Source organism: Lycium barbarum, chromosome 8 (genome assembly GCF_019175385.1).
Source record: "Lycium barbarum isolate Lr01 chromosome 8, ASM1917538v2, whole genome shotgun sequence".
Taxonomy (NCBI): domain Eukaryota; kingdom Viridiplantae; phylum Streptophyta; class Magnoliopsida; order Solanales; family Solanaceae; genus Lycium; species Lycium barbarum.
In genome coordinates this window covers 130,509,729-130,527,703 of record NC_083344.1, presented here as the reverse complement: position 1 = coordinate 130,527,703, position 17,975 = coordinate 130,509,729, and the positions used below count along the sequence as shown (strand labels likewise).

The 17,975-nt window shown below is 33.7% G+C and overlaps 4 protein-coding genes and 1 long non-coding RNA gene across 5 annotated transcripts; all 5 read right to left on the bottom strand.

Annotated features, from left to right (window-relative positions):
• Positions 1-88: 88 nt before the first annotated feature.
• LOC132605493 (UPF0481 protein At3g47200-like) lies at positions 89-1,982 on the bottom strand. The gene has a single exon (XM_060318628.1). It carries the CDS (start codon positions 1,859-1,861, stop codon positions 242-244), a length of 1,620 nt encoding a protein of 539 aa, XP_060174611.1. The 5' UTR covers positions 1,862-1,982; the 3' UTR covers positions 89-241.
• A 1,485-nt stretch (positions 1,983-3,467) lies between these two features.
• On the bottom strand, positions 3,468-5,564 carry LOC132608353 (probable O-methyltransferase 3). The gene is made up of 3 exons (XM_060322387.1): positions 5,548-5,564; positions 4,515-4,725; positions 3,468-3,773 (listed from the first exon to the last, which is right to left on the bottom strand). Exons 1-3 carry the CDS (start codon positions 5,562-5,564, stop codon positions 3,468-3,470), a joined length of 534 nt encoding a protein of 177 aa, XP_060178370.1.
• LOC132607455 (mitochondrial fission 1 protein A-like) lies at positions 5,488-8,722 on the bottom strand. Its single transcript, XM_060321426.1, has 5 exons — positions 8,480-8,722; positions 6,597-6,735; positions 6,269-6,390; positions 6,043-6,106; positions 5,488-5,956 (listed from the first exon to the last, which is right to left on the bottom strand). Exons 1-5 carry the CDS (start codon positions 8,570-8,572, stop codon positions 5,871-5,873), a joined length of 504 nt encoding a protein of 167 aa, XP_060177409.1. The 5' UTR covers positions 8,573-8,722; the 3' UTR covers positions 5,488-5,870.
• Positions 8,723-10,029: 1,307 nt separating this feature from the next.
• LOC132605492 (uncharacterized) lies at positions 10,030-11,088 on the bottom strand. Its single transcript, XR_009569202.1, has 3 exons — positions 10,955-11,088; positions 10,309-10,401; positions 10,030-10,223 (listed from the first exon to the last, which is right to left on the bottom strand). It is a non-coding gene; the product is annotated as an uncharacterized LOC132605492 (long non-coding RNA).
• A 3,821-nt stretch (positions 11,089-14,909) lies between these two features.
• Positions 14,910-17,279, bottom strand: LOC132607453 (uncharacterized protein At5g39865-like). Its single transcript, XM_060321424.1, has one exon. It carries the CDS (start codon positions 16,425-16,427, stop codon positions 15,174-15,176), a length of 1,254 nt encoding a protein of 417 aa, XP_060177407.1. The 5' UTR covers positions 16,428-17,279; the 3' UTR covers positions 14,910-15,173.
• Positions 17,280-17,975: the final 696 nt, after the last annotated feature.

Here is a 17,975-nt window from a genome sequence, read left to right as displayed (position 1 = left end):
GTGACCACTCACAACTAAGAAGTTAAGCTATTAGATATGGGGCAAACTTTATACACAAATAAACATACGCAAACAAATTAAACAGATTATTAGTTTGTACGCATAAAACAAGAAGAGTACAAAGATCAATCACCGTCAAAGCAACAAGGTTAAAAAAAAAATGACGAATTCAATAAACATGATACGCAAGAATTCCTGCAGGGAAAAATAGAACTGGTTTTGAATCCTATCATCACTAGATCTATTTTTTATGGACTGCATAATAGGTCTGGACGCCTGCTAGAAATGTATCAGTGATTTGCAAGCCAATGACAAAAAGTGCTGCAATAAATGCAAAAAGAGTCCATGGGGTAGTAAAATGAGTGTTCTTCCACTCAGCAATCCATATTTTTGTTCTGCTTTTGTAATGATCCTCAATTTGTCTTTTGACATCAACAAAGGCATGTGGATTAGGCACCAAATCTCTTGCTATCTCATTGAAGAGATCTGCAACTTCTTGATCACTTCCAAGATAGTTAAGAAGTATACCTTTGGATCTGAGCTCTTTCACATCTTCAGCATGATCAATAAGTGAATCCATGAAGCAAAGATAAGATGTAACACCAAAGTCATCTGGTGTATCAGGGCATGCCTCATATGCAACCAAGTTTAAGAACTCCGACTTGGTTGAATCATCTACGGTTATAGGTGGAAGCATTAAAAGAGCTGAGCAGTGAAATGAATTGAACTTAACGTCTGAAAGACGACGACTCTTTCCAGGCTTGAAATGGATTCCTGCTTTCTTCAGCTCTATGGTTGAACGATACGAGCACAACTCACCCCTTAGATAGCATCCACCTTCTGAGAAAGCCTTCGGGTCTATGAGATGTGTTTTTAATAGCTCGAGGAGATGATAAGGAAGCGGAGTTTTCACGCTTTTTTGTTTGGTAAGGGAAAGCCCTTCTCCTTGACAAATCCTTCCAAAAAAGTTCATAGCTTTCTGAGCAAATGTGTAGCTTTCTGGATGGGGACCATTCCCTTGTATTGTTTCTGAAGAAAAGAGAATTCCATCAAAGAAATCAAGAAAGAAATTCTTGATACATTGAATGAATCCGTGATCTTGATCAGGCTTTTCATGTGCACTCGAGATGAACTTTTTAATCATCTCCATTCCTACATTATTCTTGAACTTACAGCTCATTAACACTTGCAGGACTTCAAATGGTAACTGATTTTCAAGTAAGAAAAGATCCCGACGAATGAAAGCTATATCATGGCTCTTCATTTTGAGCTCCTTAGCATTGCCAGTGACGATGCAGTGAAAGTATTGAAGAATGAAGCAGCCATCCAGGAACATCATCTGTGTAAACTCCTCGTCGCTGTAGTCTTTGATCAAGTCCTCATGATAACAGTCCCTGACATCAGTCACAATATTCTTGACCTTTTTGTAAAGTTCATCAATGGACACTGCATTTGTCGAACGCCATGGTAAGACCCCTTCAGGTCTTGGTTTGGTACTATCTTGATCAGCAAACTGAATTGCCAGTAGCTCCTTGTACCTCTCCATAGGTTGAAGCTTTGGATTTCCATGGTGAAATGGACCAATAGAAACCACGAGGGGCTCATAGCACCTTGCGTTTGATTCAATCTCGCGATGCATTTTTGGGACCATTTGAATTTTTGGCTTCTGTGATGAGCCAATGCACCCTCTTCTCTTCTCCAAGGAACATAGCCATTGTCTCTCACTTTCACTGATTTCATGAGAATTTGAGTTTGAATCTCGATGGATTATAATGCTCCATTCATCAGCAAAATCTTCATTGCCGATGCTCCTACCTTCTTCTCTAGTAACCATTTTTCCTTTAGCTGATCGTTTGTCCATCTTTTTTGAAACCTCCTCAAATTATGGAACCTATATCTTGATAGTAATTGAAATTTCTTGAACATGTTTATATTAACTTAAACTGAAACATTGGACTAGTATTTTAATATCTACTTTTACTTTGGGCCAGGTGATTTTGCTTCATTCTCAATTCAAGTATTTTGCAAACAATTCTTATTTCTAAATTCAGCTCCCTCTTCGTAAAGAAGAAATAAAATAAAATAGGATTAAATAAGGAGGAAGAGCATTTACTTTAATCCTTTACCTCCCTGCTAAGAAAAATTAGTCATGACAAAAAGGGAAAAAGGGCAATGATTCTCCATCTTTGATCATCCAAGTGACCAATAAATAAATAAAGATGCCCCATCTCTAATTGTTTAAGTTCTTGGATGAGATAGTTAAAACAACTAAATTTGATATCAAAGCAGATTTTTAACCTTTTTCAATACAAAAAGAGATTAGGCTTCTGGATGGCTCTTTGAATCGGATGTCTAACTGAAACTTAAGTAACTGATAATTCGAACTATGTAACTTAATAGGATTTTCAAGAACAACAAACACTAAATGCAACGCGAGTACACTTCATACACTAAAAGCATCATGAATTTTCTTATTCCAAGAATAGAACAAAAGAAGAAATTGCAGATATAGGAATATCGTAGAATTGACATCAGATGAAACTTTATATGAAGTAAAATTTAAAAGATACTATAGGATACCTATCATTTTCATTTAGGGGGTGTTCGGTACTGAGGAAAATAGAATTTTTTCCAATTTTCCTATGTTCGTTTGGTCAAAATTTTTGGAACAAGTTCCTCAAAAATCAGAAAAATGACTTCCGTAGTAGAAATAAGGAAAACAACTTCCATAAGTGTCATTCCACATTAATTTGTCCTCCCCACCCTCCAATGCACCTCACGTTCACCGCCACGCCGTAGCCCCATCCCCATCACCCCACACCACACACACCCTACCGCACCTCCCATAGTTTTTGTCTAAATTATATATAAATGTTTTTAAGATAATATTTTTTACTTACATACCGAACACAAACAATAAGTAAGAAATTCACTTATTTTCATGGAAAACATTTTCCTTCGTACCGAACACACCCTTAATCCATATATTTTCTTTCCAAAGACTAGTAATATGCACTTGAACTTAACTGCTAAATGAGTGAGGTAATTATTCCCTGCTAATGCTTTATTTAGAAATTTGTGTATCGGCTTGCAAGTGACTATTAAAGAAAAAGCCAAAAGTCTGATGAGATTATTGATTGTAACAAGGCTAACGTGGTAGCCAAAGGCTACAACCACCAGTAGGGAGCTCCGTTAAAGTCAAGAAAAAATACAAAGACAATTTGCTAATTGGTAAAGGTATGAATGACCAAAATATATCGAATAAAGACCAAAATATATCAAACTTAAGATATTTCTTATTACAACCAACTTATACAAGCATGAGAGGTCTAGCAGTAGCACCTTTTGTTAAGGAGTGTTTTACCCTATAATGTGGGATTTTTCAGCGCGAATCCAGATTTAGTTGAGCTGCAATACAGATACCGGACAATCAGACACGGGGTGGGAAAACAAAAAAGAAGAGAGATCTAAGGGTAGAGCTCAATGAGAGACCTCAAACCCAGAGTCTGATTAATTTTATGGGTACTAAAACCAGCATCTAAGAAAAGATTTTCCCATTCTTTTCTGTTCCTCTCCTTGCTACCCAGGAAAACCATCATCAGCATGTCTATGAAGAGCTGTGCTTGGACAGATTCATCATCCATCTCTGGATTTTCCATCACCATGTCTATAATGATAACTTTCTTCACACTTTTTCCACTTCCAGTTATTGCCTTCTTGCAGTTCTTCAAAATTTTCAGACATTCTTCATCATTCCAATCGTGTAGTATTGACTGCTCAATTAACATGTTCAAAGTTAATTAGGAAAGTCGCAAGGAAAAAAAAACTGAGAGTAAGAGAAACTAGTACTAATACAGTTATTTACGAATTTATGTATCGCCTTGCCTCTACTATATGTAGGCCTTCATCAGTTGCGGAGCCAGGAGTTTTATCAAGAAAATTCAATTTAAAAACAAAAGAAAAAAAAAGAAGGAAATATGCCAGACTTGGAATTTAAACTTGTTACCTAAAGCGATTTTTGCGCTACCTATGTCACTACATTAGAAGATTTCTCTATGTTCAGGAGATTCAATAATTTACATATATATAAAACATTGTCTTTAGACTATTTGAACACTATTACTTTCTGACGAAGGGGATTTAATTGAATTCCTTGTGAACCATGTAGCTCCGCTCATGACTTACATATACCAAGCTACATAATGCTAATCTTCAGCATTTTTCTTGAAGTATTTCCTAAACAATCCGCTGTTTTCTCGAATTTTACTCTTAGAAGTCTTATGGTCGAAGCAAGGTCTCGTCTAATTAGACCACAGTTATCGTTCTAGCTAATTAGTTCCTACAGGAGGCTGATACAACCTTTTATCTATATACCAACTTACCCATGATTTGAAGAATATTTAAACATCAACAACAATAACAGCAACAATTACGTTTCAGACAGGGGCAGAGCCATAGTGGTGGTTACAGGTTCGATAGAATCCAGGGAATTATTAGGGAAAAGTCTAGTTTACCTTGAGTAAGACAGCATTAGCAGGGGGGATATTCAGAAACATATCCCCTGCTACAAACTCCAAGTTTTCACTTCCCTGCAAGTTAGCCACCACAGGTGGAAGATCAAGAACAACACATTTCATGTCAGGGAAATCCTTGGCGATGGCCATTGCAACAGTTCCAGTCCCTCCTCCAACATCCACAAGAGATGTCAATCCTTCGAACACATACCTGAAGAATGTGATACTGATTGATAAAGCTCAACGAGTAGGCTTCACTATTAATATACACTCATTGATTGTTTGAACTTTGCACCTATGTTGCTCGTACTTTTCAAAAATGATGGCGGGTGCGTTGAATCCTTCAAAAAGTACATTTTTGGAGAATCCAGCACGGGTACAACAATATATTGGGAGAACCCGAGCAACATAATTGGAGAATCCGGCACGGGTACAACAATATATTGGGAGAACCCGAGCAACATAACTTTGTTGTTTTACTTGTATGCATGGAAAAAAGGACATTTAGTGGACAATTATTGCCTTAGTTTGGGGTAGAAGATGCTATTGTGTCTCCTTTTTGTTTATTTGTATTTGGAACCATTGCAAACTTTGTTCGTTATTATCCAAGCAGTTAAAAGTCACTTGCGAGAAATGAAAATGTTATATCCAAAGTGATTGGCATTAATGAGAAGAATATTTATTATTAACCTTTTGGCTTTGGTATTTGGTGATTCAACACGTACATAAAACATACTAGCCGTCCGCCAGCAGCAAGAATTTTATTTCGAAGCAATCTCTCGAGTTTTTCCTTATCCGATTTGACCGAGCAGGCAAGAGTTTGACTCCTTCACGAATTTGTTGTTAATGTAAATTTGGAGTAAAAAAGGGTACTCCTGGTATGAATAGCCTACAGACGGCAAGTGATTGCATTTGAGGAGTTAGTTTTACAAGTGATCACTCCATAGTCAATTGGACAAAGAACGTCCGTAGATAATGTAAAAAGACATCATACAGTCCATGTATTTTGATTCACTAGGTAGATACTGTTTACCTGTGTTTTTCACACATAATAACAAATATCGAAGCAAAATTTACTTGACATACAGTAACTAGTAATTCTAATGTGAGGCTTTACCCAAACGAGCAGTTAATCACAAAATCTCAGCCATTTGGCCTGTCATTATTCTATAGAACATTCATTGGCTCCCTTAAACGAGACTAAGAGAAGAAAAAGGCAGGGAAATGGAAAAGAAACCAGCAAATATGTTTCATTCATCTTCTTTTTTCAGTTGAAACGGATTTTTGTGGTGTTTTAATGAGCGGTCAATAACCTCATATGGTTGTTTTCATAAAGCATGATAGAGCAGTCGAAGATCAGTTTCTTCGGACCAACGATGCTACAATCCCACCAACAATGAGTCCTATAGTAGTCACAGTAATTCCTATACCAATGACACCATCTGCATCACATAAACACAAATGAATCATATTCGGTATGTTGGTATACAAAATCGAGCAAGGAAGGAAAGAAATTTCATGTCATTACCTTTAGTTATTCTATCTTCAATAGCCTTCTTAAGCGACAACGCCTGTCTCCAATCCGGTGCAATCTAAAGTAAAGAAAAGGCTTTTATGAAAACTAAATAGGGTGGTCAAAATCTGATTGTCTCAAATGATAGATATATAACAAGTTGATTTCAAGAGTTAGATATCTGAGTGAGTAGAGATTTCACAGCAAATGACTAATAACAGTAAAAAGATTAGGACCAAACCTCCAAACATTGATCGGTAAGCTTTCTGCTCTTCGAATATTCCCCACTTCTGTAATATCCAACAGCTAAAAGATAAAGCTTTTCTCGCTGCTGTAGCGGACTACTTGAGTTGGCAATTGAAGCTGGAAAAAAAAAACACATAAGACGAGCAAAATAGAGGATGAACTTATAAATTGAAATTAGGAGTTAAATGATAAAAAGAGATAGTTGGTGGTAGTATAACAATTCACAAACACTTCTAAACTAGAATCCGAAATACGTAGAAGCACTAGAAAGTCAAAAGATAATTTGCAACACAAATGGAGAAAAAGATCTGACTAATTTTCACCCTCAAGCATAGCTATCCCTCGTTGAACATCATCAGGTTGTTTAGAATGAACAAGAGCCCACGACAATCTCATAATACTCTCATTCTTTCCTTCATCTGAGGCGCCCTTTGTAGCATCTGCAACTTCTTTCTCACAGCCCTATCAATATGCATAGGCACATGAGACTAAGCACCAAAAGCAACATAGTATAGATATCACACCATTTCTGTTTCTTCATACAAGTCAAATTTGATTCACTAACGAGTAGCTAATAGGAAGAATTATAATTGTCCAATTTACAACATTGAGTTCAATTAGAATTCAAATATACACCTAATCACCCACAGTGCAACAAAACGTTGTTGCAAATGAAGATCTCACTAGGTTTCACCTGTATAAAATATTAAATGATTTCAAGTTTTGTATCTTGTAAGACAAAAATTAAACCAATTATGGTTTATACGTTCAGGGTTCTATAAGGCCACTACTGCATGCTAATATAACCAAAAACACCACTTGAACTTGTATAATCAACAGATTAAAATGGTTAACACACGTATCTCCAATGCAACAGCAAAAGAATCCTAAATTCACTAATAAGAACGGTGTTAACCGATAGACTCTTCCTTAACACAATTTTCTACTGTTAATCCTACAAACAACTACAATTATGCCTCAGTTCCAAACAAGTTGGGGTCAGTTATATGAATCCTTACTATGTCATTTAAGCTCAACGTATGTCATCATCAATTTTCTACTGCTAATAAATAATTAAGAAAAAAAAAAGATCTTTCTTCAAAGTTCCTGCAACCTAAAACAACATAGTATTTCTTATCAATCCTCTTCACTCTCAAGAAAAAAATCTTTTAACCCAAATAGTCAAATCATAGCAAAAACTACACGAGGCAGATACAACTGCCAAATACTCCCTTTGTTCCAAAAAAATTGTCTTAGTTTGACTTGGTACAGAGTTTAAGAAATAAAGGAGGACTTTTGAAATGTGTGGTCCAAAACAAGTCTTAAATATGTGTGTAGCTATGAATGATCTCATAAAATTGAATTGTTTCTAAATATAGAAAAGTATCAATCTTTTTAGGACAAACTAATAACAAAAGTAAGATAATCTTTCTGAGACGAAGGGAGTAGCATATTTGTGGCAAAGAACCTCCACAAGACCAAGATCAAGCTCTTTTAAAATAAAAAAGTACGTTGTGATCAAGAAATTTCAGCCAGAAGAATATCACCGATTTTAAGTGGCCGAGTTAGAAGCCTAGCTACAAATTCGGCCCAACTCAGTTGCTTTTGCTCAAACAGTATACTTGTGTTAAAAATTCATCAACTATGCACACATTAAGAAGGGAAAGTTGCACATTTGGCTGGTCGGCTAAATATAATTACATTCGCTAACCAAATATACACTATTGTATATAAAATATGTATATTGTATGTATATTTACATTAATATACAAAAAATATACAGACTTCTATTTTGGTGGGCAGTTATACCGTGTTAAATTCTCAATTAAGAACCCAGTTATTTAGAGCCTGTTTGGATTGACTTATTTTAGGTGCTTTAAAGACTTTTTTAAAGCTAAAATGACAAAAATAAGTCATAAGCGTTCATAACTTATGAATTTTGACTTACAAGTTAAAAGCCATAAGTCCATCCAAACGGGCCCTCAGCATTTGAAGTATGTCGTTCTAAAATACAGAACTCATAAAGTTGAAATCTCAGTTCCAGCCACAATTACCCATTTATATCAATAAAAATGATAAATATACCCTGATACCTCAAATTACTCGAACCCCAAAGTCTCAAAATATTAAAAACATCAAATATGAATGTAAAAATCAGTGCTTTAATGAAAATTTTATAATAGCGGGTCATTTCAAGAATGCTTACAACAATTATGTCAGGAGAGCACCAAGGAAGCTGGTCCCCACCATTGATGAATGTAACAATTGGCCCAAATAATTGGTTTATTTTGGCCTCCATTTTTGAATTTTGGGGTTTGAAATCTACCAATTATGCAGCCTTTGGAGTAATGGCGGAGCTCAAATTTTATAGGTTTTGTCTCATATATGGGGAGGAAACTGATACTTGGCAAATATTTCGGGGTTAGAGTTCACTTTGGTTCTAATTTTAAGCAGAATTTTTTTTATGGTACTAAGGTAGTAAGGTGTGCTCCGCTAGAGTTATGCAGGTACTAGTAATACATGATTAGTTATGATTTTTTTTTTTAATATTTTATGTAGATATTAGTTATACAATCAGACATCTCTATAACGATACCCGCATATATAACAGCACCTCTCTATAACAGTCAAGTTTTTTCGGAATCGATTTTTATGTTATATTTTACTTCTCTATAATAATATTTTACCTATAACAATAACAGCCAAATTTATAACAGTATGCTCTTTATAAAATTATTCCCCGTATAACAGTTATCTTCTTTTTTTGGTAATATAATAATTAATCATCTTTATAAAAATAGAATATATATGATTACCAATAATAAAAGTAGAGATTTTGACAAAATATTTGATCATTAAATACACTATTTATGACAAAAAATATCATATGAATATATATATATATATATATATATATATATATATTCATCATTAAATGATTTTCCTTCGTTATATAAAGTGTGATTAAGTTTAGAATTTGGCAATTAAATAAATGAAAATTAGATTTTATGCATCTATTTTGCCTATAATAATGAAGTATTATTTAAATGTCAATGCTGTTATAGGTGTATAAAAGTCATTCTTTATAACAGCTGAAAAATTTCAAACCCAATAATGATGTTATAGAAAGGTTTGACTATATAGGATTTCATTATTGCGTTCTAATTTATGTGATATAGTTTAACTAGATACGGAGTTTAAAAAAGAAATGAAGACTTTTAGAACTAGTGGTCTAAAACAAGCTATATATATTTATGTGGTTGTAAATTATTTTATACTAATAAAAAGAGAAGTTTTAAGTAAAATTGTTTCTAAATCTAGAAATGTATCATTCTTTTTGTGACTGATTAAAAAAGAAAGTGTATCATATAAATTGGCACAGGGAGTATTATTTATTCCACATTCTATCCTACGTAAATTGATACATAAATTCCCTCTTAACTTATACATGTACTAGTAAAATTGGCCGCGCTTCGCGCGGTCATAAAAAAAAGATCGTGAATTTAAATTACACTATATGTAAATTTAGTCGAAATAAAAAGAAATTATTTTTGTTTATATGCAATTATGCATATATAATAATTCTTTTCTCCAGTTAGATGCAAAAGTCATATTTAAAAGTAAAACAACATATACTTAACGCATGAAATTAATAGATGAAACCAAATAAGCAATGACAAGAGAGGTTAAAATATCAAATGAATTAAATAAACACAATTATACAGAAAATTAATGGTAAAAGTTTGAAACGATTGAAGAGCACACAAATTAATTATTGAATTTCTAATTGTTCTAATATATAAACAAAGTCTTTTGGTTCTTTACCTATAATTGTTTTTGATATTTTTTTCTTCTGAAATTGCCTCGTAAATTTTCTTATCGTAGTTGTAATTTTTTTCCATAGAACTGAATATAGACCACAACACTGCTCCAAAAATTCTGATCCTATGCTGGAAAGAAAAAAGGAAAAAATTAATAAGATAAGGTGAATAAGTAAATACTCGTAAAAGGCGGAATAAAAGAAACTAAACTTACCTCCAACAAAGATCTTCTCGGCAACAATATTGATCATCATCAAGGGACTGAAAGCAATCACAAAGATAGGCTCTCTTTTCTCCATTATAAGACCTTGAACGTAGAGGCAAGTTGATTTTAAGATTTGAAGTTTATGGATACGTACAGCAATCTCAATTTAATATACAATAATAAATTATATTGCATTCAAATATTTGTACATAGTTAATAAATTTTTCAATATATACATCCCGCATTTTACTCTCCAAATCAGCCACTGCTTGAACGTGGTATATGATGTCATGAGGAATAAAAATTTGTTTTGAGTGTTGTACAAAGATATCAATCATGTCTCTAAAACATTAAGATTGCGCTTAATAAATTTACCTAGAAAAGAAAGAAAACTGAAAAGTAAAAAATAGAAAGATCAACTTAAAAAGGCAGCATTGCTCCAAATAAATTTATATAGAAAAGAAAGAAGATTGAGAAGTGAAAAATAAAAAGATCAAAAGAAGCAGCATTGATAATTACCATCTTCGGAGATAGTTGACACTTTTATCGAGCAATATATTAGTTACGTAAAGCTACCAAATTAAATCACTTGAATAACAAATTAAGGTAAACAACATATGTCAAGCAAAATAATGAAGGAAATGATTTTACGTACCTTATATTACGAACCTGATCATAAGTGTAAACTCGGTAAAACGCAGAAGAGTTTTCGATGTATTTGCTTGTATTGGTGGGATGACAATTACAGGCAACTTTGTTAATTAGCAAATTCCTCCTTCACTTCAAGGACTCTGTTGCATCTGCAATTAAAATGGCAAATATTGGGATGGACATATTATGAATTGTTTGAAACGAATCTGGAGGCTATACTATTAACTGCAAATAAAGGAAGAAACTGTTTAGAAACGTAAAACTTGTAGGGAAGAGAAACCAAATGATGAGGTAAAGTTATTTAATAAATTTAGTAGACAATTACGGTGGTCGGTGGAAAGAAAAAATTGAAACAACACAAGAACGTGGGCTAGGGAAAGCGGTTATATGTGATTTAATGGATTCTCTTAAAGATCTGATTGATTACTCATACGTGAACTCGTTTAACATTTATTCTGCTTAGGCTTTTTAATGTCATTTAGCTAATAGATTATGTATGAAAAAATAATTAAAAAATCTAAAAAAATGAGAAAAAAGATAAATATGAATGGTGGCCATAGAGAGGTGCCACATCACCTTGTCTATGCCTAGCTTTATATTATATATAGATTAGTTATGTGGTTTCTAAATTACAAACCAAACACCGTATTAATTTTATACATTAATAGCTTACCTCCTAACCAACTACCAAACGTGGTATTACTTATGCAGAATTTAATATCGACATAATTCACCTCCAAAGAAGCTACCAAACACCCTTAAGTTTTCCGTAAATTTATTGCATATTATACTATTATTGTATCATGTCAACTGTTTTATTTTTTCTTTAGATTTTGATTTGTTTTGCCTCGTCATTTACAGAAAAAAGAACCATAAGAATGTTGAGATACTATTATATTTCATTCGTTATATCACACATAACAAACTCTTTAACATAACATCAAGATAAGTATAAAATGTTCCCCACAAAATTAAGAAATAGGAACTTATATCAATATTAAAAAAAGTCGGTCAACTGCGCAAGTGGATCGATAAAAGACAATTTTAGAACTAGATTCATGATAAGTTTTGACTTCATTAATTAATTGTTTTCACTAATCCCACCGTTATATAAACTCATTGGATAAAAGGAATTGCAAATGAAAAAACTTTAAGTTAAGAACTTTTAGTGAAAAGTCAACAAAATGCAAAAGCTCAAAGTTTTGGGGCTCGGTAAACTGGAGTTCAATTTTATAAACAGGTCCAGATAATGGGCCTGATTCTAATAAAGTGCCATTGAACTATTAATAATTTGTTTTTAAACTTGTCCTTTATCGTGTAAATGTTTCTAAAGAAGTTTATAGTAATCTTTTAGGTCATTTTATTCATTATCTTAAGATTTTGAGTTGAATGTTCAAATTGACATATAGTATCATAACTAAACATGATGAGATCACGTGTAATCCTTAAAACCAAGTTACATGTTCGAGAGAGTGCTAGAAAAAAGCACCTATCCTTCATCGATTGTATAATAGTTTTCAAATGGTTTATAATGTCATCAGGCACTCCGCTCAACTTAAAATTTTGGATTGGATGCTCAAAATCTTTCTTTTTTTGTTTTTCCACCCTGTCTTTGGTACCCGCGTTGGAGCTCGACTATATCCAGATTTGCGTGGCCTCATTTGGGGAGAAGCGCTCCCTACCAAGAATTTTTTTCTTATCCAAGGCTCGAACTCGAGATATCTGATTAAGGGATGACTAATCACATCCGCTGCAGATGCTCACAAACTTTATCCTCCGTTAAGATTTGCCAACTTATCATTTACGTAAAGACAAGCATAATATATTACTACAATAATTTTGCTGTGTATCAATGAACCGAATATTAAGTACAATGTTTGGCATACAATTTAGGTGTCTAAAGCCAGTACAAGCTTTACTGGCCAAACAATCCACTTATACCGAGTGTGGGGTACAATAATGAGGTTCTGGTTTTGTGGCCCAGACATAACGATGGACTTCCAATGTATTGCCACCATCCCTAGGATTTCTTTATGCATCCCTCTTTTTCACCTTTTCTTCTTTGTACAGAATGATGGTAACTGTTCAGCCTTCTCTCTGTTTTCATTTTGAAAATTCATAATTTGACATGCTAATGTGGGTAAAGAGTAGGAAGGAGGTGTTACTAAAATATCTACCGAATCTATAGGCTAAATACCAACAAAATGAGATCTGAAGAGGGTAGAGCGTACGCAGACCTTGTCCCTATCTATCTAAAACGTAGAAAGGTTGTTTTCGACAGACTCTCGGCTCGAGAAAAAATGGTTTAGAGCAGTTTGAAAAAGAAAGTCGTGGAAATGAAAACTATGGGCTAAATATAGCACATAAAAATATGACCTAGTGATCAACAAAGTGAAGTGAGAATCATAAAATCTCAAGTTGAAATCCCAACAACAGAAAAAACATTTTTCTTCCTACCTGTTCAAGTTTTAGCGAACAGAGTTATCCGACATCTGTACTGGTAGAAGGTAACAAGCACCCTATGAAATTAGCCGAGTTGCAGACAAACTAGCTATCTGTGTTGGTGGAAGGTAACAAGTACCTTGTAAAATTAGCCGCGTGTGGACAAATTGGCCCCAGTATATGTACCGGTGGGAGATGACATGTGCCTTATAAAATTAGTCGATCTGCGGACAAGCTGTCCTGATGACTAAAGTGTCTAAACAAAATATATTGTCAAATTTCGATAGCATCAATGTATTTAACCTTAGTTTAGTAAAGAAAAATTGGCACTAAATCAGTTTTTGACCATTGTTTGATTCCTCCTTCTCTCAAATGTTCATCTCTTCTTATGCCAATATTCAACACTAAAATTATCTCTGTCCTGAAGAGCATGAAGAAGCCAGTAAAGGATGTGAACCCTACAACAACAACACCACTACTACTGGAATCAGTCTCACTATTGACTTCTGACCAACTTCAAGTTTTTATGTATAAATATAAACACTAACATGCTGATCTATCTATATAAAAATCAGACCTAAAATTACTGAAAGAAGCTGTTGTAACATTTGTTGGTGATAGATAACGCCCCTGTAGCAGATAGTTAGGTGTCCATTACAACATAGATCCTGGAGCCAGAGAAATATGGGAAAGCTTCAAAGCAACTCATCAGAACAAAATCATTTTTATAAAGGATGTGCATGGAGTGATATGCATGCACCTCGACTATTTCACATGCTACATTCCACTAGCACAGGTACCGAATAATTGAGAAATCACCTAGCGTTATTATATGAGAAACTCACCAAACAAATTAATTGGTCTCAGACATCAATGAAAGCAAAAGAAGGTAGATAAAAGCATTTACTTTCTTAGCATACCAAACAGAACATGGAAATATCTGTATCACCAAAAGAGAAGATAATACAGAAGCAGAACGAAGTCGCCTAGCCCTGAATATTATGGCATAATAGCTTACAATCATCTTGTTAGAAGCATGTATCCTCAAAAATCAGAAGAATTTCGAGAACTGCCAATTCAGTTCAGTCTGAGAAAAGCACATTACCTTCCGGAAAATATTATCTGTAGATTTGTTTTGCAGTTCTTTTGGACTTCACCATCACTTAAGAATAGTATATTTTGATTCAATTTCAGTCCAAATCCCAGAACTAACTCCAGACCTAATCCGAAAAAATTGGTCATCCCCATAGTCTTAAGGCTATAGTAAGACAGATGGTATTTTTCAATCCAACAAGCAGCTTATCAAGTTACAAATAGTATATACTAATATGTGGTAATCCACAAAATATAATATCAACCAAAACTTAATAGCATCTACGTAGAGGTAGTAAACCAAGGAAGGAGTATCCGTACACGAATCCATGAATTCAAAACAGTTGATACTAACTATATGCTGCAACAAAAAAAAAAAAACTTGTCGAAACATTTGATAATGTAGCTTATCAAAGGTAAATATCTCTAAGAATCCTACGAATACTTCCATTCAAACTAGAAGAAACAGAACATTTCAAAATCACATGTTTGTTCACAATATTTATTACTTGTGAGTTGTTCAAAAAGTCGGTGAACATGAATCTTCCAGAGCTAGAGAATATGGACACTTGAAATAGGTCTACAAGAGGAAACTACACATTTCAATATCAATACATAAGTAGTAACATAAATTCATAGACCTCGAATAAGATAGTGGAAGCATGTACATGACAAATGCAAATCAATATTCATGGGCAACAGCCAGGGCATCGAATCAATCCATTTTCATTACAATTAGGGCACCTCCTCAACTTCCCTTCCTCCTCTTCGAATACTTTGCGACTCCCACTGCAATTCGGGCAGGGTACAAACCTCGCATCGCCACAGCTTTCACAAACGAAACCGGATTTCTTAACTGCAAACCCTTCCACAAGCTTAGCCAGTTCTCCAGCCTCATGAAGTTGCTTAATCTCTTCCGCGCCACCAACGTACTTTCCTCCAATAAACACCTGAGGCAAATTAACCATCTTCCCTTCCAAAACGCTTTGCAACTCTTTTCTGTACGATGAATCCATAGATACATCTCTTTCATCCACACATACCCGAAACCCTTTAAAGATCATTCGCACGGTGCAGCATTCTTCATAAGTCTTCCTGATTCCTCTTAAACTAGTAAAATACAGAACAATCTTATCCTCTGAACCCTTCAATAAACTTGCGTTACTTGAGTCTAACTCTATCGAGCTAACAATTTCGGGCTGTAATTTATCCTCTGTACCCTTTAACTTTCCATTACTTGACTCTTTCTTTATCGAACTAACAATTTCAGGCTGTATTTTATCCTCTGTACCCTTTAAACTTGCATTACTTGACTCTAACTCTATCGAACTAACAATTTCAGGCTTTGAACAATCGTCCGATTCTTTATACCCGAATCTTTTGGAAGACAATGCTTGTCTATAGCTTGAAGCTACATTAGGATCCATTTTAGAAAGCAACTGTTCCTCAGACAAATGCTTCCATAACGGCTTCGAATCCGAATGCTCAACAAACTCATAGGTTTTTTCCAACTCATTTGTATCTAGCTCACTTTGAATATCAAGACTCTTGGACTTAGTAACCATATGGAAATCAAACTCATCAAGTCCTTCCATTAGCTCCCATGTGTTGATTACTGAATCAGGAGACAAAGGGTCTTGTGTGTCAATCCCATTTAGGGAATTAGGGTTAGGGTTAGGGTTAGGGTTTGGAATTTGGGGTTCAATTAAGACAAGTGAACCATAAGTGGTGGAAGTAAGAGAAACCAAATGATTTGTGTCACCTTTTCTCATAGCAGGATGATGAACTAAAGGAGTAGGAAGAGAAAGTGTTCTTGAAACTGGAGTTGAAGATGAATCTGAGTATGAATATGGAGATTGTGTATGTGAAGAAGATGAATAATTCCATGGATTTTGCTGATCTATTGTTACAAAGTCATAAGAACGTGAAGCTGAGCAACCCATTGATGGATTAGTTAATAAAAATTGAATCTTTTGAACTAAATTGAAGCAACACAGCAAAAAAAAAATGAAATCTTTGAACAGAGAACAAGAACTTAGCAGTTAAAAATGTAATCTCTGAACAGAAAAAGAACCTAACTGTTAAAAAACAAATCTTTGAACAGAAAACAAGAACTTAACAGTTAAAAATGGAATCTTTGAACAGAAAACAAGAACTTAACAGCAACCCATTAATGATTTAGTCAATAAAAACTGAATCTTTTGAACTAAATCAAAGTACCCAGAAAAAAAAAATCTTTGAACAGAAAACAAGGACTTAACAGAAAAAAAATGAAATCTTTTTAGCACAAAGCAAGAACTTAACAGGAAAAGATCAATTTTTTTCCACAGAAAACAGGAACTCAACAGAGAAAATGATTCTTTTTTTTTTTTTTTTGGCACAAAGCAAGAACTTAACAGAAACAAATGAAAATATCTGAAGAGAGAACAAGAACTTAACAGTAACAATGGAATCTTTTGAGCAGAGAACAAGAATTTAATGAACAAAAACGACGTCGTTTAGCAAATAGCAGGAACTTTAACAGGAACAAGAAAAGAAATGATTTGACAGAAAGCAATAAATTAACAGAAACATTTAAATCTTTTGGCAGAAAGCATTAAATTGAAAAGACTAAAAAAAAAAAACTTTTGACAGAAAAGGAACCTTTACAAGAGAAAAAAAAAATGATGAAATTTTTGAGAGAAAGAAGGAACTTTGTGGGATAAAGGGGCTAGTTGTGAAAGTACAGTTGGGAAGATGACGAATTGAATAACAGAAAAGATTGGAAATAATAAATGCTAAACTTATTGGTTTCTTTTGGAAGTTAATTATAATCATATCTATTAAAAAACAGAATAAAGTATTAGTCAAATCTCTCTATGAATACACATCCTTTGTAATATCATTCCATTATAATTGTTAAGTTTTTTTTAAAATCGATTTTTCATATTATGTTGCAGCATATGTTCTCTACAATAACATTTTGCTATAGCAGTCAAAATATATTCAAACAAATAACATCGTTGTGATAGAGAGATAAAGATTTTTTCACTCTTAATCGAAAGTTTTGAATTTGAGTTCTAAGTATGAAATCCTCTTTGTTAGGGAGTATTTTATAACTCGATATGGAATTTTTCTATGCAAATCGAAATTTAATTGGGGTCCTAATATAGGTATCGGACGCCGAATATGAAAAACCAATAAAAAATAATTAAAGATGGCAAAATACTATAAAGTATGAATACTTCGTGATGAAGATAGAATCCTCTCTTGAAAACAACTTATTTCAATTTGTTAAGCAATCTACAGGTGACGAATTCTAATGAACGATTTATTCTTCTTTCCTCTTTGAAAATCTTAGTAACGTCGTAAAGCATATAAATTAATTCAAGATTTGATTATGGATAGCCACTTACTTAGGAAAAGTCTTAGGAAATACTAGCATAATACTCCCACAGTTCAATTTTACTTGTCCAGTATTCTAAAAATAAATTTTTATTTTTACTTATCAT

Coding starts and splice junctions, on each gene's coding strand:
- LOC132607455 (XM_060321426.1), bottom strand. CDS start 8,572: ATGGAGGCCAAAATAAACCAATTATTTGGGCCAATTGTTACATTCATC. Junction 6,391..6,596: donor AGGGATAGCTATGCTTGAGG/GTGAAAATTAGT, acceptor TTTTTTTTCCAG/CTTCAATTGCCAACTCAAGT. Junction 6,107..6,268: donor TTACCGATCAATGTTTGGAG/GTTTGGTCCTAA, acceptor TCTTTACTTTAG/ATTGCACCGGATTGGAGACA.
- LOC132608353 (XM_060322387.1), bottom strand. Junction 3,774..4,514: donor CTAATGCTGTCTTACTCAAG/GTAAACTAGACT, acceptor TTAATTGAGCAG/TCAATACTACACGATTGGAA.
- LOC132605493 (XM_060318628.1), bottom strand. CDS start 1,861: ATGGACAAACGATCAGCTAAAGGAAAAATGGTTACTAGAGAAGAAGGT.
- LOC132607453 (XM_060321424.1), bottom strand. CDS start 16,427: ATGGGTTGCTCAGCTTCACGTTCTTATGACTTTGTAACAATAGATCAG.